This window comes from Canis aureus, chromosome 4, assembly GCF_053574225.1.
Source record: "Canis aureus isolate CA01 chromosome 4, VMU_Caureus_v.1.0, whole genome shotgun sequence".
In the NCBI taxonomy this organism is placed as follows: Eukaryota; Metazoa; Chordata; class Mammalia; order Carnivora; family Canidae; genus Canis; species Canis aureus.
This window is the reverse complement of record NC_135614.1, coordinates 28,079,757-28,103,234: the sequence shown is the minus strand read 5'-3', so window position 1 is coordinate 28,103,234 and position 23,478 is coordinate 28,079,757. Positions and strand designations below refer to the sequence as shown.

At 37.4% G+C, this 23,478-nt stretch overlaps 1 protein-coding gene across 11 annotated transcripts in view; it reads right to left on the bottom strand.

The window, feature by feature from the left end:
- Window positions 1–23,478, bottom strand: part of LRMDA (leucine rich melanocyte differentiation associated) — a 1,018,367-nt gene that overhangs the window by 327,758 nt on the left and 667,131 nt on the right. Inside the window, exon 6 of one of the 11 annotated variants that reach the window (XM_077895120.1) lies at window positions 33–160. The exons of the other annotated variants lie outside the window; for them this stretch is intronic. Within the exon in view, the coding sequence (XP_077751246.1) occupies window positions 35–160 (126 nt within the window). The 3' untranslated portion in view covers window positions 33–34. The remainder of the gene's footprint in view (window positions 1–32; window positions 161–23,478) is intronic. 11 annotated transcript variants of the gene reach the window in all.

Sequence of the window (23,478 nt, the reverse complement as noted above, 5' to 3'; positions counted from 1 at the left end):
TCATCCCTTCTTGGTACACAGCACTTCATCACCTTTATTTTCCATCGTAATTGCATGTGAAAGATTTCCCTTTTGATAGACTCTGGATGCCAAGCTGGTACAGAAGAGAGTGTTGAAAAGTGTCATGTGACCTGCCGGCTGTAGAAGGAAGCCCATACACCTGTGGAAGACAAACAATTTTTCAGAGATATGACATATCTATCATCTGTCCACAGGATATGAGCTGTTCTGTCTGCTTAATAGCAAGAGGCTATGAATGGCAAAATAGGAAGTGCTGAAAGAAATCGGTAGCACACAGCACACCGTCTGGCAGGCCTTCCCAGGCCCAGTCGGGTGGAAATCTGCACAGTGCTTGTCACTGTGGCAGGCAGAGCTGCTAGCTGTAGCCCTGTTTCTGTTCCCTGTCACACTGTCATTCAGGTGCCATCACCTGCTGACAGGGCCACACTGTTCTCAATGATAGCCCAGGTCTCTCTATTCACACCACATCCCATGACCGTTAAGAAAGATCCGACACCAACTAGACGTGTCTCAAACAAAATATCCCCATCTCCGAGATAGATTGTTGTCAGAGCCTGCCCTGCTCTGGCCCCCCAAGGCTTGATTTCTCCAGGTGCAGCTTTTTCACCTCTCCCTTTTCAGTCAGGGCCAGGCAAGTCTGTTTTCAGCTGGAGGCTGAGCATACGTGAGGGTTCCATGACTCTGTTACCTGTTGTCCTTACCCTAATTTGTAAGTCTTTCCTGCCAGGATCTCAAAGCTTTAGCTGGCTTGTCAACAACAATAGTGACCACGTCAGTGACAGAAGAAACAATACAAGCTTTCAGAATAATAGCTAATGCTGATGGAACCTTCTGTGTGCTGGGCACTGTTCTAAGAGTTATCATGTATTAAATGAAAGGGCCTACCCCCCCAACACCTCTTGGAGGTAGGTGATACTTTTGGTCTATTTCATGGACTAGGAAACCAGGCAAGGGCCCACAAAGAGAAATAGAACAGGGCTGGCTTCAGATTCCTAGATATCTTTGCCCATAGCCATAACTCAAAGCCATCACGGTAAACCAGCACCATAAGCATATATACTGTGTGCTTGCTCCATGCCAAGTGGCCTCCATATTTCACTCCTGAGCCTCAGCACAATTTTAATCCTGGCAATATCTCTAAGATTCAGAGATATTAACCAATTTGTTCAATAAATGGCAGGGCCTAGATTTGAAGCAAGGCCTCTGCAACTCTAGAATCCATGCTCTTTCCACTAGTAGCACGTCTCACATCTTGCTGAAGGCTGATGGATCCTAGATCATTGTTATCATACCACCCTATGGTTTACAAGTTTGAGGTCATGAGAACAGGTACATTCTGCTTAGACCATTAGCAGGTCCTCAAAGACTTGAGGCCCTTCTTTTTCTATCACAGTGAGAAAGAAACCTTGGTGCACTACAAGCATGAGAATAAGATGAAGAATAATGTCCTCCTTTTACTCAAAAATCCCTAGCCACCTTTAGAATGTTAAAACAACTTTGCATTCTGAGAATTAACTCCATTTGGTCATTCTTGCTACATATTGCTGGATTTGATTTGTAAAAATCTTTGAAGAGTTTTTATATCTTTGTTCATGAGGGTCTAGTGTTTTATTTTTCTCATAATTAGTTTATTCTGGGTTTGGTATCAGAATAATGCTAATTATTAATGCATAAATAGGAAAGTGTTTGCTCTTCTTCAATTTTTTAGAAAAGTTTGTGAGGAATTGGCATTAGATGATGATGATGACGATGATGATGATGATGATGATGATGATGATTATATGTTTTATGGAATTTGCCAGTAAAGCCATACTTTAATCTGGAGGTATTTTTACAAGTTTAACTATAAATTCAATTAAAAAAATAAATATATGGCTGTTGAGCTTATTTCTTTCTTCTTGAGAGTGCTTTGGTAGTTTGTGTCTTTCAAGGAAGTTATACACTTAATTCAAGTTGTCAAATTTACTGGTATAAACTTGTTCATAATCTTTCCTTGTTACATTTTTAACATCAGTGACATTTCCTTGTCCATTTCTGATAATGGTAATTTGTGCCTTCTTTCTTATTTTCCTGATTAGTATGGCTAGATGTTTATTGATTTTATTAATCTTCTATGAAGACAAGATTTTCTTTTCATTGATTTTTCTCTTTTGCTTTTCTGTTTTCTATTTCATTGATTTCTGCTTGTACCTTTATTATACTCTTTCTTCTGATAACTTTAGAACTCTAATTATGGCCATATTTGCTTGAAGATGGTTTTTCTGCTCATTTTCTTCAGTGATTTTCCTTTCTGTGTTTCATTTTGAAGAGTTTCTATTGGTAAAACATCAAGTTATTGTCTAACCTGCTGCTAATCTCACCCAGTGTATTTTTCATCTAGATGTGGCATTTTTCATCTCAAGAAGTTTGCTTTAGATCTTATTCCTTATATGTCTCTTCCTAACATGCTTCTGCTTTACTTTATCTCCTTAAGCATGAATAATATAGTTATAATATCTATTTTAATACCTTTGTTTGCTAATTATGTCCTCTGTGTTTGTTCTGACTGGTAGAATTTTCTTCTCATTATGGGTTATGTTTCCCATATTTCATTGGATACCAGACATTATGAAGTTAACCTTGCTGGGAGCTGGATATTTTTGTATTTATTTAAATATTGTTGAGCTTTGCTTCCCCCCACACCCCTGCACCCAGGACAAAGTTGCTTATAAACAGTCTGGTCTTTTTGAAGACTGCTTTTTAGTTTTGATTGGCAGAACCAGAGCAGTTTCTAATTTTGCCCTACTGCTGAGGCAAGCACCCTACTGGTTACTTTATATATTATTTTTTATACTCCAGCTATTGGGAAAAACTCTACTTTGGGTCCTGTGTGAGCTCCAAAGGTGGCTCTGTCTGATCTTTTCCAGTGTTTCTTTTCCCAGCTTCCAGTAATTTCCTCATGCTGTTCTCTGAGGAGAGGGGAGGAATCCTTTATAAAGGTCCCCAGAATTTTTTATTGGTGCAACTCTCTTCTCTCCATCAACACTTTTTGGTATGCTTCTCTGAGGACTCTAGTAACTTTGGGCTTCCCTAACTCTCAGCAGTGTCTCTCAACTGAGGGAGATCAGCAAACTTTTTTTCAGTCGGCTGTCTCTGTGCTCCTGCCCAAATCTACTCTCTAGAGAGCCGGCTGGGGCAATTATAAGGTTTACCCTGATCTCTTTCTCTTGGAGATCTACATCCTGTGCTGCCAATTTTCCAATGTGTGCAAATTATCATTTCATATATAATGCCCAGTTTTTAAAACTCTACAGGGTAAGAGGGTACAGTTCCAGTTAGTGTTTCAAGGCCAACCAATACAAGTCCCTCTGCCCAATTTTTATGATATACTTATGAAGGAGACTTTAGCTTCATGCTCTAAGGGACCATATCTCCTTGAAGGATCACACATCGCCTGTAGGACTTATTCTTGTGGTTATATTTCAAATTTTTCTCCTTCCTTTTTTCTACTCACTGACTATTCTGAAATTGAAAGCCGCAGCAATGGTAGTGGAGGAAATGATCACACCAATGAGTTTGGCAAGCCTCCTATTAACTTCAGCATAACTACTTTCTGGAAGCATGAGGAGGAAGGACTCATTTCTTTTCCTTCTCGAAAGGCCCAAAGATAATGTTACCTAAAGGCAAGTACAACATGAAAATCATGCTTCTGTAAATATTAATCCCTTATCAAATATGTGGTTTGCAAATATTTTCTTCCATTCTATAGATTCCCTTTTCATTTTGTTGATTGCTTCTTTTGCTGTCAGAAGATTATAGTAGTTCAATATAGTCCCACTTATTTATTTTTGCTTTGGTTGTTTGCACTTTTGGTATCATATCTGAACATTTGTTGAAAAACCAATGTCAAAGAGCTTATTCCCTATGTTTTCTTCTAGAAATTTTGCAGTTTCAGTACACATGATTAAGTCTTTAATCCACTTTGATTTAATTTCAGTGAGTGGGATAAGACAGGGGTCCATACTCATTTTTCTGCATGTGGTTATCCCATTTTCCTAGGACCATTTGTTGAATAGACTATCCTTTCCCCATTGGGTATTCTTGGCTCCCTTATCAAATACTACTTGACTATATAAAAGGGAATTTATTTTTGGTCTCTCCATTGTGTCCTATTGGTCTGTGCATCTATTTCATGCCAGTACCATATTCTTTTGATTACTATACTTTTGTGATATAGTTTGAAATGAGGAAGCATGATGCATCCAGCTTTGTTCTTCTTTTCCAAGATTACTTTGGCTATCTGGACTCATTTTCAGTTTCTACACAAACTTTAGGATTTCTCTATTTCTGTGGAAAAATCATCAGAATTTTGATAGACGTTGCATTGGATCTATAGAAGACTTCGGGTAGTATGAGCATTTTAGCAATAGTGTTTCTTCCGATCCATGAACATGGGATATCTTTTCATTTGTCTGTGTCTTCTTTAATTTATTTCAGCAAAGTTTCAGAGTTTGCCATGTATAGGTCTTTCACCACCTTGGATAAGTTTATTTCTAGGTATTTTATTGTTTTTGATGCTATTATCAATGGGATTTTTAAAAATTTCTTTTTCAAATATTTCTTTATTAGTACATAGAAATGCAACTCATTTTGTATGTTTATTTTGTATTCTGCAACTTTAATTTATTCATTAATAGGGTTTTATTTGGTGAAACCTCTAAAATTTTTTATATACAACATTATATCATCTACAAATAAAGGCAATTTTACTTCTTCCTTTCTGACTCATTTGCCTTTTATTTCTTTGTCTTGCATGATTGTTTTAGTTAGGACTTCCATTACTGTGTTGAATAGGAGCTGTATGAATGGGCATCCGTGTTTTATTCCTCATCTTACATGAAGTTTTCAACCTTTACCATTGAGTATGATATTAGCTATGGGTTTGTCATATGTAGCCTTTATTATGTTGAGGTATGTTCCTTCTATACCAAATTTGTTAACTGTTTTTATCATGAAAGAATACTGTATTTTGCCAAATGCTCTTTCTGCACTGAATGAGAAGATCATATGATTTTTATCTTACAGTCTACTGATATATTGTAACAAAAAAAATCTGATTAAAAATAATGGAGGAACTGGATAGACATTTTTCCAAGGAAGATATGCCAATGGTCAATGGTACACAAAAACATGCTTGATATTACTAATAATCAGTGAAATGCAAAAAAAAAAATCACAATGGAAATCACCTCATACATGTGAGAATGGCTATTAACATGTTAGAATGGCTATAATCAAGACAAGTGCTAACAAGTGTTGGGGAGGATCTAAAGAAAAGAAAACTCTTTTGCACTGTTGGTGAGAAAATAAATTGATTCAGCTGCTATGGTAAACAGTATAAAGGTTCCTCAAAAAATAAAAATAGAATTAATATATGAGCAAGCAATCCCACTTCTAGGAATATATCCAAGGATATATTGTGACATTATATGCAACAGCCAATATATGGAAAGAACCTAAGTGTCTATCAATAGATTAATGGATAAAGACATTTTATACACACACACACACACACACACACACACATACACATGCATGCACACAATGATATATTATTCAGCCATGAGACAGAAGGAAATCCTGCCATTTGTGACAACATGGACGGACCCTGGGGGCATTATGCTAAGTGAAATAAGTCAGACAGAAAAGGAAAAATGCTGCAATGTATTACTTACATATGGAACTAAAAAAAAAAAAAAACTGAGCTCAAAGAAACAGAGAGTAGAATGATGGTTATTAGGGGCTGAGTGAAGGCTGGGGGTGGGGGAGTGGGTAGAAATGGGAAGATGTTGGTCAAAGAGTACAAGCTTTTAGTTAGAAGATGAATAAGTTCTGGGGATCTAACACACAGCACTGACTGGTGTTAACAACAATGTATTACACCAATACCCCCCATTTGCAGTTTCACTTTCTGCTCTTTAATGTATTACACCAGTACCCCTATTTGCCGTTTCACTTTCTGCTCTTTCTGTTACCTGTGGTCAACCACAGTCTGGAAGCAGATGATCTTCCTTCCGATCACATCACCAGAAGGTCAACAGTAGCCTAACACTATGTCACAATGCCTATGTCATGCATCTCACTTCATCTCATCATGTAAGCATTTGATCATCTCACATCACCACAAGAAGAAGGGTAGACACAGTAGAATAAGATATTTTGAGAGAGAAAGAGACCACATTCACATGATTTTTATCACAAGTCTATTGTCACAATTGTTCTATATTATTATTATTATTATTATTATTATTATTAATCTCTTACTATTCCTAATTTTTAAAGTAAACTATCATAAGTATGTATTTATAGGAAAAACATAGAATAGGTAGGATTCAGTACTATCTGTGGTTTCAGGCAGGTTTCACTGGTGGTCTTAGAATGTATCTCCATGGATAAGGGGTTGACTACTGTATAAGCTTAAAAGTTGTTAAGAGAGTAGATCTTAGATATTCTTGCCACAAAAAGAAATAAATAATAATTATGTGATGTGATGGAGGTATTAGCTGACACTATGATGGTAATCATTTTGCAAAATATGTGTATCAAATCAATATCTCATATAGCTTAAACTACACAATGTTATATGCCGACTATAGCTCAACCTGAATTAAATACACTCTATTTTAAAAAGAGAAAAAAAATAATAAAGTCAGGCTACTGCTCCCATTCAATTGCAAACTTAGGGACAAGGGTCTTCAAATCAGTTTTTCTCTTTAGGTGCAGATGTAGCTGCATGGAGCAGCACAAACTTTTTGCCTCCTCTTAGGAAACAAATGTAATTCCACCTATGAGACAAAACTAAATATTAATCTTGTCCTGAATTTAGTACATACACTAACAATGGCCAACACTTATTATATGTTTAGTGCCAGGTACTCTTTTAAGCATTTCATACATTTGAACTCACTGAATGCCAAAAACATTTTGCAAGCTTGCTAGTCATATTATCTGAACTTTACAAGCAGGAAACTGAGATAGGTTCAAAGAAGTAAAAGAACTTGCTTAAAGTCTCAGAGCTAGTTAGTGATAGAAGCAGGCCCTAAACTCTAGCAGTCACTCTTAATCAATAAACCAATGCCTATGTAAACAAATTCACTATATCTCTTGGGGACTACTAGATCCAGAGGCCCAATACAAGAAACCTCAGTAACTTAACATAAACCCCTCACACAGACTTGAAGATAGATACACAGGCACATCTTGAGGATGTGTCTGTTTGTCAGAGCATCCCTCCACTGTGTGAGAGGTTGAACAGATTAATTTTGGTTTTCTTCAAACTCAGAAGAAACACATTGACCAGGCTAGTTCATATATTCCTGGACTCCATGGCAGGAGAATGGTCTTACTCTTCTAGCCCCAATCCCTTGCTGAGCTCTTCATAGAATGAAATAATTTGCAATTCCTATGAGGACCAGACTCAGCCAAACAAATGGTTGAAAGTCTGTAGCCCAACTCCTTAATTATTTTTTCTTTCAGCTTTCTCTCTGGACATCCTTGGGCATAGGCTACAGAAAACTTCATCGGAAAAAGAAGCATCATCCAGAGGTGAGGTTTTGAAAACCCTAACAAGTAGTTTTCAACCAGAGGCATTATTTTTCCATGAGGAGGTGACTAAAACACTATAGGGATTTTTTTTTTTTTGGTTGTTTCAATGACTATGGACTATACTTACAGTTAGCAGGCAGGAATGGGAGGCAAAATCTCTTAGAATGCATGGGGTGGTCTTAGACACTGATGAATTGTCCTATCATAAATAACAAGAGTTTTCAAGAGTTTTTCTCTTATCGAGTACCATGTATTGGAGTCTACCAGTTTTACTACTCAAACTGAGCTATAATCTTTTTTCCCCCCACTAACTTCTAAAGCCTTAAGAACTTCAAGCTTGCTTTCTTCTAAGACCCATGATCTAGGATGATTTTTTGGCTATAACTAGATCTCTGCAGACCTATCAGAGAGATTAAGTCAACATTCTTCTGGGCTTCCACAGATGACTGCAGACAAAAACTACCAAGAATACATAGATTTACATCCTTCTTCCTCAGAAATGCTAATATAGAGCCTCAGTGGTTTAACTATTGGCCCTAGTACCAGCTTCCTATCTATTTTAACAGACGGGCTACTCCAGCAGTGGGATAGAAAACAGAAGCTCCAACAGAACAGGTGGTAGGAAAAGCCATTGCTATCTGTGAGGGAAAGAATATTACAGAGGCACCAAAGATTGTGGCTGAAGAGTACAAAAGAAATTTTCCTCACAGGATGGAGATCAGAATGGATCTGAATCCATTCAGACATAAATGTCAATACCTCCTTGAGCTGAATTATTCTGAGAACTGAAAACAGTGAAGAATGGTTAGTTGTAGCCACAAGATCCAGTTTTATGTCAATGAATCCTATCAATAACACATTTGATCCAATCGTGGTATCTGTACCAAACTTTCCTGCCAATAATTTTAGGATTACTATGGGGCAGGGCAGAAGGAGCTATTCAATGGAAAGGAGACTGATTATCAATAACTCTTAATTCCCCATAATATGGTTTCTGTGATGAATGTTATCTTTTCCCTCCTTAGATTTCTTTCTTTCCTCCACAATTCATAAAGTATCTTTATAGTAAATGCCATTCTACCTTCAATTTATTTTTGTTCCATATTATGTATTGGTTCCAGGATGAAATAGTGAGTTTCATGGAATGCATACATGTTTTAGAATTCCAAAGCCAATGTTTAAAATAAGATCTAATTTTAAGAATGTGAAGCTGATGAATGTGGGGAAGAGGGATATGGAAACAGATCTAATAACTTTACACTGAATTTTTTAGCAAAACATGATTACAATAAGACATACATAAATGAATTCTTTTCTGTTCATTAACAATCATTTATCATGCTTTCTTAAAGGAATTTCTGATGTCATGGTTTCATTTTCAGTCCTAATAAATGTGATTAAAAACCTCTTTTAAAAAAATGCACAGTTCCTGTTGAGAAACACTATTAGAACATGTTTCATTCACCATTTGCCTTCTTTCATTGCCTTTTATTCCCATCTTCACCCTCAAACTTCCTAAACATTAAGCTCCATACCAGATTCAGAGTGCCAAATCCCATCACCAAGTTCACCAAGTTCAAGAACAATACTTACATTTGAACAGAGTGTTCAAAACAGTAGTGACAAAGAAACTGAAAATTGCCACTGCCCAGCTCTGGAGACTGAAGTCATGAGGACTCTTAAGGTATAATTCTACCCACAGACATTTTTTCTGTAGGAACCCCAGAGTATGGCCCCACAATAGACATGAGAAACCAGCATGACCCAGATGGGTTCCCAGTAATGTGGTACATGAACAGCTTAACCAGATTTTCCTGGAGCTCACAGCTATTTTGAGGCAGTTCAGGAAATGGATGTGGTTTTGGTGAGAAATTGTATAATTCAAAATCCTGTGGCTAAAAAGTCAGCAAAAGTTCTGTGGAAGAAGAAACAGATTTGCCCATGTTTCAGGCTTATTATTTAATTTATAATTCATAATGCAGGTGGATCTTCCTGAGAACAAAAAGCTAATCCTGAAGTTGGTCCCAAATAGACATTCTTTAAAACTTGGTGTTTATTTTCCTGCAGCCAATAATGCTTATTTAAAAAATAATAATAAATAAATAAATAATAAAAAGTTTTTTAAGAATTAAAAAAAAAAAAACAGAAAACAACAAAACAAAAAAGATTGTGTGATCCAAAAGGAAGGTCACAGAGCCTCCTCTGAATATTCTAGCAAGGATCAGCAAACTCTGTGAAAGGACAGAAAGTGAACACCTTGTAGGCCACATATAGTCTTCCTCATATATTTCATATTCTTGTTTTTTTAATAATCTTTTAAAAACACAAAAACCATTCTTAGCTCAGATGTACAAAAACAGGCCACTAGTCTTATCTGCCCCAGGAGCTTTAGTTTGCCAACCACTATTCTAAATGAGAGTGAAATAATACCCACCCTACATTCCCTGTTAGCTCTATACTTAAATGGAATTATCAAAGATAAATCTACAAAAATTTTCAAACAGACTTTAAATCATCCAATCATCAGTGGTTTCAATATGTTACAAAAAGTCCTTGTACTCGATCTCCTACAGTACAAATTTACCCTGTATATTATTCTTCTGGTTTCTTTTTGAAAAAAAAAATCAGACATCTTTATTAAATGATCTCTAAAGAAGCTTCCAGCCTTGGTTTTCTTAGATTCCATTAATGGCCCTCCAAGGCTCCAGAGGGCTGTTAAGGAAATGCTCTAAGAGATCTTCACTGTATTAAGAAAAACTCAGTGAGATGATTGTCACCCTACTTGATGGTCTCCAGAAAAGCAAATTATCTTCATTTTCTTCTGACTGAATCTCCCAACAAAGAAGATAGCATGCCAATGGTTTTAGCTAAATGTATTGTCATGAAAAAATAGACCATGGATTCATGAGATGAGCTCATCCCCAGAAACAAAAGATGTGGGCTTTTCTTTTTTAAGATTTATTTTGAGAGATAGAGAGACAAAGCAGCAGGGATGGGTAGAGGAAGGAGAAGCAGAATCCCCACTGAGTGGGTGCCTGATCATGAACTGAGCCAAAGTCAAATGCTTCCCCAGCTGAGCCACCCAGGCATCTCAAGACGTGGGTCATCTTAGGAGACAACCACACACTATAGAGCCTAGGAATCAAAATCATGGGAATTTTTTATGATTCTAGAGCCTTTTAACTCTACCATAATTCTTATTTTGTGATTCTTAAAGCTATTATCAGTAAAGTTAATTAAAGCACATTTTTTGATCCTTAATTTTATATGATTATGATTTCTTAAAGCACCTCTAGGTTGGGCTGAACCAAATATGAGTTATGGAGAGGGATGTCTTCTAGATACTAGCTACACAGTCATGCTTTGTGAGTAGCATCATTTTCTTCAAGTAGAAATGTTTACTTTCTGTTGCTCTCTAATAAGTAAAACACAGTCAATGGTAAAAGCATCCACTTTCATTGATTTACCAGATGTACATTTAGAATTGAACTCAACTGCCTGGGACTCATGTTAAGTAGGATTAATAAGATATTTCCCATCCTGCACATTCAGAAACAATTGCTCCTGCTCAGATTTCTCTCCTCATTCAAGCTCTCTAAAGATAAATGAGCTTTATACCACAGAAAGGAAACAGCTCATTTATCTGACATCACATTATTTACTGACATTAAAAATGATAATATCCATCAACAAGCAGCCAAACCCCAAGTAGGTCACACTGAGAACAAAGCTACAACTGTCTTCCACTGATATAGTTACAAGGAGTTGCCATTTATGTTTCAATAATGTCACTATTGTCACAAGGAGCTCACATTTTAATGTTATTAACATGATTTCCCACACATTTATTTGGGACTCCATTTTGGTCTTTTCTGAACTTTTTGTAAAATGAAAACCTGGAATTTTAATGACAGGACCATGAACATATTTGTTTTGGGGTTAGTTTTGTATTTTAAAATCTATATCTTTCCTTTTCATTTTCTTAGTTTTTAAAAAAGTTACCATTACCTTATAATGACCCAACAAGGCAGGTATTATTATTTAAATTTTCTGCATAAGTAAGTAACTTGAGGGTCACAGAGGTTTGTTAAATACACTGCCCAAATTGATTCGGCTAGTAAATGGTAGGCTCAGAATTGGAATCCACTGGTTTTTCTGACTCAGCCAATGACCCCATTTCTTTCTCCCTTTATTCCCTCCCTCTTTCCCTTTCTTTGCTCGTACTCTTCTTCACTCCAAGCCCTTATCCACCCCCCGTCCATTTACCTATCCATCTGCCCACCTACCCATCTGCTCGTCTATCCATCCATCTACCTAACTACATATCTACATCTCTTTACACCTTCGTAACCAAACAAAAAATTTTTTCTTAAAGGAATCTTCCTGCAATGATTTCATTCCATCCCAAAGTAAATACCACAATGCTGACTTTAAAAAGAAAAAACAACCCAAGGACATGCAAACAATACTTGCAGGATTGACTAATATTTTGGGTTGTTAGCTTAAACTCAAGAAAAACCAAATGTGATGGATTGGCAGGAATGATCCATGAGCCGGGGTTGTTCAGAGAACAAAAGAGCCAAAGAAGGGGTAAACAAAGGCTGCAAACATAGTTATTGAAGAATATTTTTTACACCCTAAAAATATGCCTTCTAAAACTTGAACTCCACCATTTAAAAACAAAGCAGGACAAAATCCAATTTTCTTCCAGTTGCACTCAAATGGTTAAATTTTCTAAGGTGCAAACTCTTATCACATCTCATCCCCCTTCACTCTCCCCTGTCCTGTTAAAAGACAAAACACAGGGATCCCTGGGTGGCGCAGAGGTTTAGGTGCCTGCCTTTGGCCCAGGGCGCGATCCTGGAGACCCGGGATCGAATCCCACGTCGGGCTCCCGGTGCATGGAGCCTGCTTCTCCCTCTGCCTGTGTCTCTGCCTCTCTCTCTCTCTCTCTATGTGACTATCAAAAAAATAAAAAATAAAAAATAAAATAAAATAAAATAAAATAAAATAAAATAAAATAAAATAAAAGACAAAACAGGAAGTCCAGTTGAACACTTAAAGACGCCATGGCCTGATAAGTGCCCCCTCTGTCCATCATTTGTTTCGTGCATTTTGGCTTGCCTATCTTAGACTGTGTCTTTCTAATATGAGAACAGCCTGGTAAGAAGAAAATATGTAATATGACAATTTCTTTGCCAGGATGACTCCAAACAACTGATTTCACAAGTTTTATTTGTTTGTGTATTTCCCAGAACTGTCCAAACTGATGACAGTGTAGACACTTCTGATATGAAAAAGGAAGACTGGCTTTAGCACATGACCAGCATTCTCATTTCCAACTGGTAAATGCATCTTGGCTCTACAGCTACATTCTAATCAGAATGAATTACACATATAATTCAAAATCAAGAAAACTGCTCAAGTACAAAGTGTGAGGCTTCTGCCAAAGTTGAAAATCATTAGGAACCATGATTTTGGCTGAGCACACAGCTCTGTTTTGAACTCTTTTATTTCCATATTATTGCTCATTCACTTAAAGAGAAATACATGAGGCAGAGACAAGATCTCTTTCCCTTTTCATGTTTCTCCAATTTATCTTCCTTGGCATAATAAATTTCTCAAGCCAGAGTTGAGCGTTGTCTTGTTTCTCCTCTGTTTTTTCCATTATCTTGGTTATCTCTCATTTATTTTTTAGTTTTTTTCTCTTATCGCAATAGTTTCTTGGGACATCATAAAGTTGGAATGAGTAACCTCCTACCCTTCTGTGGTTGCTTACAGATATTTCAGGCTCCACTCTCTTGATCACATGATTTTGTTATTTTGGCATGTTTGGAAAGAGAGAAATCTGAAATACACCCCAAACAGAACTGATGGCTCAACTGTAGACTACTGTTGATAAATAAAAATTACTTTTTATATGTAACTTTCTCTGGTAGGAAAATTAATCTGAGCAAAACCTTCTTAGGTACCCTTGCTTACTCTGAAGAGTTGCTTACTCTGAACCATCCAGAGTTCTGAACCCACTGATTATGGTCTCAGTGGGATGTATTGTGAAGAGCACTGGACAAGGAGCACTGGGCCTAGAATTTAATTTTTCTTTTAAAGCCAATTTTAAAAATCTCTTATTTGGAGCATTTCAAAAATACATTTGTATTCATAAGTACAGAAACAATGGTATAATCAATCTCCTAAATCTGTAAGTCAACACATAGCTGAGCTTATTTCTACTATACACACCTTCATCCATTTCCATTTCTCCCAAGGAAAAAAAAAAATTTAAGAGAGGTAGAAGGGAAAAAAAGAGAGAAAGAGAGACACAGAAAGAGAGAGAGAGAGAGAGGTAGAGGAGGAGAGGGGGAGAGGCAAAGGGAGAGAGAGAGAATTTTAGGCAGGCTCCACACCTAGTCAGGAGCCCAGTGTGGGACTCTTGATCTCAGAACCCTGAAATCATGATCTGAGCCAAAATCAAGAGTCAGACTCCTAACCAACTGAGTGACCCAGGTGCCTCCCCAAGTAGATGTTTTTCAAATTAATCCCAGACATTATATAATGTCTTCCATATATATGCCTAGGTATTTCTAAGAGAGAAGGGCTTGTAAATTTTAAAAAGCTATCCACAGTATCATTATTATACCTATAATGATTTTAATTCCTAATATCAAATATTCAGTATGCGTCCAAATTTTCCTGGTCATGTCATAAAATTTTTAACATTCATTTCTTTCAGAATAAGGCCAAACATTGTCCACATAGCCCGCACAACTCTTGATGTGATTTTCTTCCTCTGAATACAAGAATGTTAACGGTCACTTTATTTTTAGCATAGTCACTTTAAAATATATTTTCCAATTTAAAAAATAAGTATACAAATTAACTTTTAAGCTTTTCACCATGTATGTTCATCCAGAAATAAAATTACTGTTTTGTTAATAAATGCATGATCCTATATATATTTTTCTAGTTACATTGGGATTTTCTTTGGATCAATTCCCATTGATCCATTTTAACTTCTGTCTAGAATTCTACCTCAGGAAAAGACTGCATTTTATCTAATACCCTATTGATAGATGCTTATTTTGTTTCTAATTCCTCACAAAACGATGTTACAATGGGCATCTTTATAAATGGTACCTTATGCATGTATGCAAACTTCTTCAGGACATGTACTTATATATGAAAATTGCTGGATTACTGGTAGAAATAATATTTTTAACTATTGTTAAATCGACCAATTCCTAATTGATTGTACATCCACCAGCAGTAGGTGAGTCAACACAATGACCTTCAAGGTTTCTTGAAGCTTTGATAGTTAATGAATCAATCCATTAAACTTATTTTTTAATGGCTGTATATTTAGTGATATTAATGGTGGAAACATGTTACTGATTTTGACATTTCTAATAATGTCTTCTATTACTCTTAGTAGCACTATCTCTTTAAAAAAAAATATGTATCAGTTGTCATTCTGTAAGACTCTAGACTAAAGACTCAAGCTAAATCACAGGGGATCATGTACTTCCTGGCCTTAAATTTGGAGAAGTAGGATAGGTGCCTTAAATATAAGTAATAATTCAAGTGGTTCACAGCAAGCCATCAGTAAAGTCTAGATCTGTCTCAGTCTGTAGCAATGGAGAAGTCACTGGGACCTGGTTTAGTTGGCTTTATACAGGAAATCAAGAATGAAGGTTAGCAGGAAGAAGGAAGTGGGAAAAGCAAAGATACAAAAGAAACATTAAGTGGTTTGTCCAGAGTATAAGATGTAGATTGAAGCCTCGAGGACATGGGATTCACACGGAAGAATGCGAAGAGTTGAGGCAATGGAGACAGTTTATGGAGGGTTCTTTATGTTCCACTAATGCAACAATCTTTGGCCAGTCTGATCAATTTTTTTTGTTTGTTTGTTATCAGGGTTCCACAGGAGGAGTCATTAGAGTCTTGGAATAATCCTGGAGATCCACACCAAAGTTTCATTTAGGGCCCATTAAAGCCACGTCTCAATTTGAAATATACTTCTGAAAAAAAATCTATTTGTTTCTTTCCACTATCACCTGCTATAAAATGAGATCCAGGAACTTATTTCTTAATATAGAAAATGGACCATCTTTTCATTAGTTCCAAATTTATCTTAATCCAGTTTCAAAGAAGAGTCTCCCAACTCAATATTAAGGGGTTAGTAATTAAGTCCCTTTCAATACAGTCACCTCCACAAAGGATTTAGAAGATCTTGATTGTAACACCTCAGTCTTCTCCTTCCCATGCCAAAGACTTCCAGTAATTTCAGTTTAATACACCTATTATTAACCAAACACCAACCATGAGTCAATCTCTCCTCTAGGCATGAAGAATCCAGACAGAAATGTGGAGTCCAGGAGGAAGATAATACAGTAGGCTATGTGAAATGACAAAAGCCTCTACAGGGAACAGAAAGCATAAGCCGAAAGGAACCTGATCTTACCTGTTCTTCTATAAATGTCCCATCATTCCAATAGTCATTTGTTGCCTAGTCTAATCTGAATGCTCTGTCATCCTATGATATTACAAGCATTAGCTTATATTCTATGCCAGGTCAATGCTTTCATGAAGAGTTTAAATCAACTGCCTGCAGCTCTTCTCTAATACCATAAATCAACGACATAGCTCGGAGACCTCTAGGCCCAGTGTTGATCTCTGAATGCTGGTTAAGACCATATGCTTTCCACAATTTTTGTCTGTGGCCATCAGAAGTCCAGTTTGTAGAATAGATTAGGCTGCTTAAGGAGGAAAGGTCAGAAGTCAGAGATACGCCCCCGCCCACTCTCATTCCTGCTTATGTTTTATTACACTGTTTGGAAAGGACAATGAAAGTGGCAATGAAATCTCCCTCAAGGTCTTCAGCTCACTCTGATTCATAAAGAAACAGTTGGCTTTGTCCATACAACAGGAATGAAATGCATAATTATGAGTTCCCATCACCCATGAGCTTGCAGCTAGCTATCAGAGCCCAAAGAGGTGCCCTCCAGGGTTTCTGAGCCTTTGGAGAAGGCTGGTTGTTGTGCTTTCTAGGAGGAACAGCTCAGACAAGAAGCTAAAGGGCCCCATTAACCTAAGCACAATAACATTGACACTTTCAATTAGCCAGAAGCTGTCAGGTTTAGCCATTTACACTGCATAAATCCTCTTTTCCTGACTGTGTTTGAGTTACTTTCTTCCAGCACAGATGGAGAAAGTGCTTTTTTTTTTTCTCTTAGAGGAAGTCTTCCCAGATGAACCACATCCAACACTAATCACTCTTTTGTTTTAAGAACACAGTTCTATATTGGACTTGGCTTACGATTGTCCTTCAGTTGCTATAATTGGACAATTTAGCTACATTATAAGGTATTTGAGAACAGAGACATTTCCTATTTCTAGTTCATTCCAGGACTCCATAATTGATGTCTCTGTTCATACCTAGAGGCTGATAAATACTTGCTAAAAGGAACTCACTAGTCAAAATAGAGTAGCTTATGTTAACGGTAATACGAAATCCCAAAATCAGAGCACCCCACATAGCAAAACGATATCACCTGTGGGTCTGAGTGACTCTCCAGGTGTCTAGTAATCCAGTAACTTTGGTATTGTGACTACACCACTGCAAAACACAAAGTATCCTCTAAGATGACCTCAGCTGGGAAGAAGGGTTGAAAAGTTGCACAGGGGCTTTTTATACCTCAGTCCTGAAAAGAAGGGAAAACCAGTTATTAGTGAAGGCAAGTGGTGTCAACTATACTAATAGATTTCCTCTTTAATATAGCTTCCAGGTAACTGGAACTGTGCCCTTAGGCAGAATAAGCAATGATGGTCCCTTCTCTTAAGTAATAGAAATGCCTCTTCTGATAGCCCTTAGGGAGAGGAGGTGAGAGATTTCAGACATATCCATTCAATCCTAGATTCAGGATTGAAACTGCTGGCAAACTAAGAGTGTCCCACTGCAATACATCCCTTAAACATGAATTTATGAGTCTCTGGAAAGCCAAATCTGCCTTTTCTATTAAGAGCATCAAAGACTTGGACTTGGTGATCTTCATCAAGGGTAACCTTGTTCCTTATAGTTTTCTTTTGACTTAGTTTTTCTCATTTAACAAAATATTATTTACTTGGGACTGCTGGTTGTTCCCCAATATTTATCCTTCCATTCTTCTCTAGTAACAGAACTGCCAGGTCATAGATGGAACATGAAATTAGGTATAGTCATCTGAGTAGGTTCTGGCAAATGGATGTAGAGCATTAAGGGTTTTATAAAACTGCTAGTTAGTACCCTAGAAATGAGTGTGCTCTCTCCTTCTTTTTCCATTTTCCCTTACTAGAATATACCTGTAGGGAGGGGCATCTTCTTTCCTGCAAAGACTGTAAAGATAGCACATGAATGAGCTAGAAGGAATGCGGCTGCTGACTGGTGGAGCCACTTCATCAGTCCTGCCTTGTTTATGTCTGGATCATGCCATGAGGGAAAAATAAAGTTCTATCTTGATGATGCTGAATATCTAGATCTTAATTAATCCATTGTACTAGGAACTTTAAAACAAAAAAGTCTTGATCATAAAGGCAGATGCTTAAGGCTTCCAAAAGGTCTAGACTGATATCTCAGACTGTATTTCCAGGAATTTCTCCAAACAACCAAAGATGACATTTACTCCATATAGCATCCGAGACCTTGGGGCATGGGAAAGCATAATTTGGTCCTTCACCCTATCCCCTACATGACTCATTAAAGTGGACTGTCTCCCTCACTGCAAGCCGTTTCCTTATATTGCTTATTTTGGAAGACACAGAAGTTGACTATGATGTTTTTTGGTCCAGAGGCTCTAATTGCCATTCTGAGTCTTATATATATATATCTTATTTTCCAATTCCAAATGGGGACCCATGCTCTTCTGACACATGGTCTGACATGTAGTCTGACAACCAAACAGAATATCTGGGACCAGATCTGTCAAAGACATATACCTTAGCAAAGCCTGTCAGTTTGTTCTCTGCTATGTAAGTATTAAAGAGGATGTATCCAGCAGGAGTCAGGATCAAGCATCAAGCAAGAGAGAAATGGGCAAATCCAATGATTAAGAAAAGCAAGAGGTTATATCCACAGACAATTAAAAAAAATTTTTTAAAGTAGGTACAACAAATCCATCATAGAGAGAGGCTCCAGGATAAGAAAAGCAAATATGTCATATTTGTGCTGCATGTATTTCCCTTTACATGCAAGTGTCAGATATCCTTAATCAATCAGAGTTGTATAAGATAAAGCTTCTGAACACAACAGCCCATGTGGCTACAAACATTTGAGGTTGGCACACCAGACCTGTGATCCAGCCAGTCAAGTCTCAGGAATAGTGACTCTAGTGAACAAGAGTGATGGACTGATGACAGGTTCATACACTTCATCCCCTTTGGTGACTCTTCTAGGTATAGGTAGCACTGCATCCCTGTTGCCAACATTAGGTCTCTGGACTATACCCCTGATGGAAAGAATTGCATTGGTTCTAGGATAACCTCACATTCCAATGAAGAGTTTACTATAAGATTAAAAAACTCATAGATTATCAGAATGAAATAGGAACTAATTTTACCTAATATTAGGGAGAAAAAAAAAACCCACTAACAGTATGCAATACTTTTAAAATCAGGAGCTAGACAAGAATGTCTACTCTCTAGTCTTCTCAATCTATGGTCCTGGAACAACTGGATATCCACAGGCAAAAGAATGAATTTGTACCCCATACCTCAGACCAGATACAAAAATTAATTCAAAATGGGTCAAAGACAAAAAAAAAAGGGTCAAAGACTACTAAATATAAGAGCTTAAACTCTAAAATTTTTAGGACACATAGGGCTATGTCTTCATGACCTTGAATTAGGCACTGGTGTCTTAGACATCACACCAAGAGTAAAAACAAAGGAAAATTGATAAATTGGGCTTAATCAAAATTAAAAACTTGTGCTCACAGGGTACCATCCAGAAAGTAAAAATATAATCTATAGAATGGGAAATAATATTTGTATATCATATATCTCATAAGGGTTTAATATCCAGGTTATATAAAGAACTTCTATAACTCAACAATAAAAAGACAACTCAACTTGAAAATGGACAAAGGAACTGAAAAGATAGTTCTCTAAAGTCTACATAAAAACTTTATATGTGCCAATTAGCACATGAAAAGATATTCAGTGTCATTTGTAACTAGAGAAATGAACATCTAAGCCAAAATGAAATACTACTTCACTCCCACAGGATATCTATTAAAAAATAGGACCAACAACAAGTATTGGCAAGGATGAGGAGAAATTACTAGTGGGAACATAAAGAAGTACCACCTCTGTGGAAACCAGTTTGGTGGCTCCTCAAAAAGTTAAACAGAGAATTAACATATGTCCCAGAAATCCTACTCTTAAGTATATATTCCAGAAATTTAAAATATATTCACACAAAAACTTATACAAAAATATTCAAAGGAGCATTATTTATAATAGCCCCCCAAAATGGAAACAACCATAATGTCCATATCCGATGAAGGGATAAACAAATATGGTAAATCTAAACAATGGAATATTATTTAGCCATAAAAAGGAATGAAGTTCTGATACATGATACAATATGGGCGAGCTATAAAAACATTATGTGAAATGAAAGGAGACAGACACAAATGGTTACATACTGTATGCTTCCATTTTTATAAAATGTCTATATCTCTATGGATTTGTCTTTTCTAAAGTAGGTTAGAGCTGTGAGGAAGGGGAAAATTGGGAATGAGTACATATGGTTATGGGGTTGGTTTTGAAGATGATGAAAATGTTCTGAAATTGGATAGTAGTGATCATTGCACAACTTGTGAATATACCAAAAACCAGTGAATTGGATACTTTAAAATAGTGAATTTTATGAGATTTTGTGTAAATTATATCTCAGACAAATAAATAAACAGAACTCTCATCACTTCTATATTGCCCTAGAGGCTTTATACAGTATTATATGACACATACACACAAAAAAGAAAACTATAAGGAATTGAAAGAAAGAAAGCTCTAATTTTTATACTAATGGACTCAGGAGACCCACACTACTGAATAAATAAAATTTCAGTTGGAACCTTGTATAAAATCAAAACACAAGTCAATGTTTTAATATACCAGCAAAAAACAAAAACATGCAATTCAAATGATGCAACTTACAACATCAACAACAAAAAAATAATTGGTGAGAAAAAATAAAATAAATAAAAAGATTCTTATGTGGACAATAATAAGACATTAATGAAAAACTAAATACAAGAATGCCTATAGCAGCATTCTTCATAGTACCCCCAAAATAGAAACAACCTAAAAGTCCATCAACTAATGAACAAAATACAGTACACCTGTACAATGGTAATTAAAAAAGGCAGTGACGTTATGATACCTGATACAACTTAGATGAACCCTGAAAATATGATGCTAAATGAAAAAGGTTAGTCACAAAAGGCCATATAAGTATATGAAATGTCCAGGAATCTGTAGAGACAGAGTAGATGAGGGTTGGCCATGTGCTGGCAAGAAGAAGAAATGGGGAGTATCTGTTAATGGTACAGAGTTTCTTACTGGGGTGATGAACATGTTCTAATATTAGATGGTAATGATGATTGCAAAAGTCTGTGGATATACCAAAAATCATCAAATTGTACACTTAACAAAGCCTAATAGAGATACCGTATTTGTAGATGAGAAGATTCAATTCTTCTCAGTCTGATCTACACATTAAATGTAGCTTCAGTGAAAATTCCAATAGGATTTTTAGTGAAGTACAGTTGATTCTGAATTTTACATGAAAGACCAAAGGGCCAGGAAAATCCAACTCACTCCTAAAGAAGAAGAAAATAGAGGAAAAGACCCTAAACACATACAAAGACTTGTGACGCTGCTGTAATCAAAAGTGCCTGCCTGGCTTTGGTTTAGCAATAGAAAACAGACCAATAAAATAGAATAAAGGAGTCAGAAACAGACCTACCTTCAGAGAAACCACAAATACTGCAAAGCAGGCACTACAGCTCAGTGATGAGGAAAAGAACCATCTAATATTTCTTTCAGAGACAAGTACTTATTCACATGGAAAAAGAATATATATGTAAGGGGCAGGTGGTGGAAGTGGCCATTTCCAGAATTCACAGAACTTGAGTTATTTTATCAAAAAGTCAAGACCTGTGGATCCTCTGGAACACTGACAGCACTGGCCTGGGGTGGTAGGAGAGGCCAATGCAACAAAGACATGGCTGATTAGACATTGGGTCCATGTTGGAGGTGCCTATGATCGAAGAAAGGTTGGATGAGTACCCTCCTGAAGAAACTCTTTGCACCTGGCCACTAATTTTACATTCACTGAGTCACATAACAAATATTTATTGGGCCCCTGATACATGCTAAGTACCATTCTAAGTGCTAAGCATACAAGGGCTTACATTCTTCTAAGACTCAAACAGACAAGAAATGCACAAACAAAATTATTTCATATATCCACCAACACCATGGGGAAAATCAAACTGGGGACCGGAATAGAGAGTGAGGACCATTATTTTGTGGGCTTAGGGAGTTATTATAGAACAATTAGTATGGAAGAGGTGGTGAGGAAAAGCCTCTCTGAGAAGGTGAGAGTAACTGTCCCTACACCCCCCTTTTTTAACAGGCTGAAATAACTGTAACTAAAAAGTTGGTGCCAAGAACAATCAGAATCAGACTAGAAGATTATGGAAGTCATCCTGAGCTAACAGCAAAACTCTTCCAGCCACAGGAAATGTTGGAGTTGCACACGTGTTCCCATCCCTCAAGCTGCCCTCCCTGCCTGCACCGCTACGGTCTGGAGGCCCCATCTGGACTGTCCAGAGGTCCATGGGGAGCACCTGAATCCAGCTGCCCAGCTGAGTTTTAATGGGAGGCCACTATTAATTATCCGGAGGCCAGCACTGCTCCTCTGGACTCACAGCTACGCAAGCCACCCCAGTTGCTTGGCCACAAACTCTTAAAGGTTAAAACAAAACTGTGTCTCAGTGGACGCAGCATTTGGCGCTTATCTAAGAGTTTTAACCTCATTTTGCAGTTAATAATTAGCTCTGCCTTGGCCCCCACAAAGGGTGCCACCAAAACAAAAGCAGGCATGAAGTGTGTTCGCTATACTTGCCACTGGTATAAATAGGCAAAGGGATGATTAATGAAGGAGGGGGGGAATTAAACACAACAGTGAACAAAGACAAAGGCCCACGGCTCTCGACTGTCCGTGAACCAAGACAAGCTGTATCCAGAGAGAGGCTGCAGAAAACGCCACACGCAAAAATCCGCTTAATGGACAGGTTTTGAAGACTTCATTTAACCTTGCGTTATGACAACCGTACTGTTTTATTAACATTCTGACATGCCAAGGGGCCGGGGTCAGCTGAGGCAGAAACACGTGGTCCGGGGAGTCGCCAGAGAAGGGAGGGGGGAATGGATTTTTGTGGGGGTGACAGAGGGAAGACAGGGAAGGCCCGAACACGTTAAACATCACCCTTCAGGCCCCCTTTGTGAGGCGAGCCAGAGCCGACATTTTTAAAGAGTTGTTTGGATGTCAAACAAAGCAGATGAGGCACCAACATAAATGCCCCAGCTGAAGTCTTTTGACAAGGCCTGTCCACGCCTCAAAATGGCCACATTACAGACTGGGCTGAGACTCAGGACTGGATGAGAAAGAGCTCTGCTCAAAGGCGTCTGTTACAGAGAGCTGAGAGGCTTTCAGTGGTGATTTGCGGGCTCAGGAAGGATTGCTGAGAGTTGGCAGCCTTTCTATACTCCCTTCCAGTCAGTTCTAAGAGGACACTGTCCTCTGAGATGCAGCAGCAGTCTCATGGATTC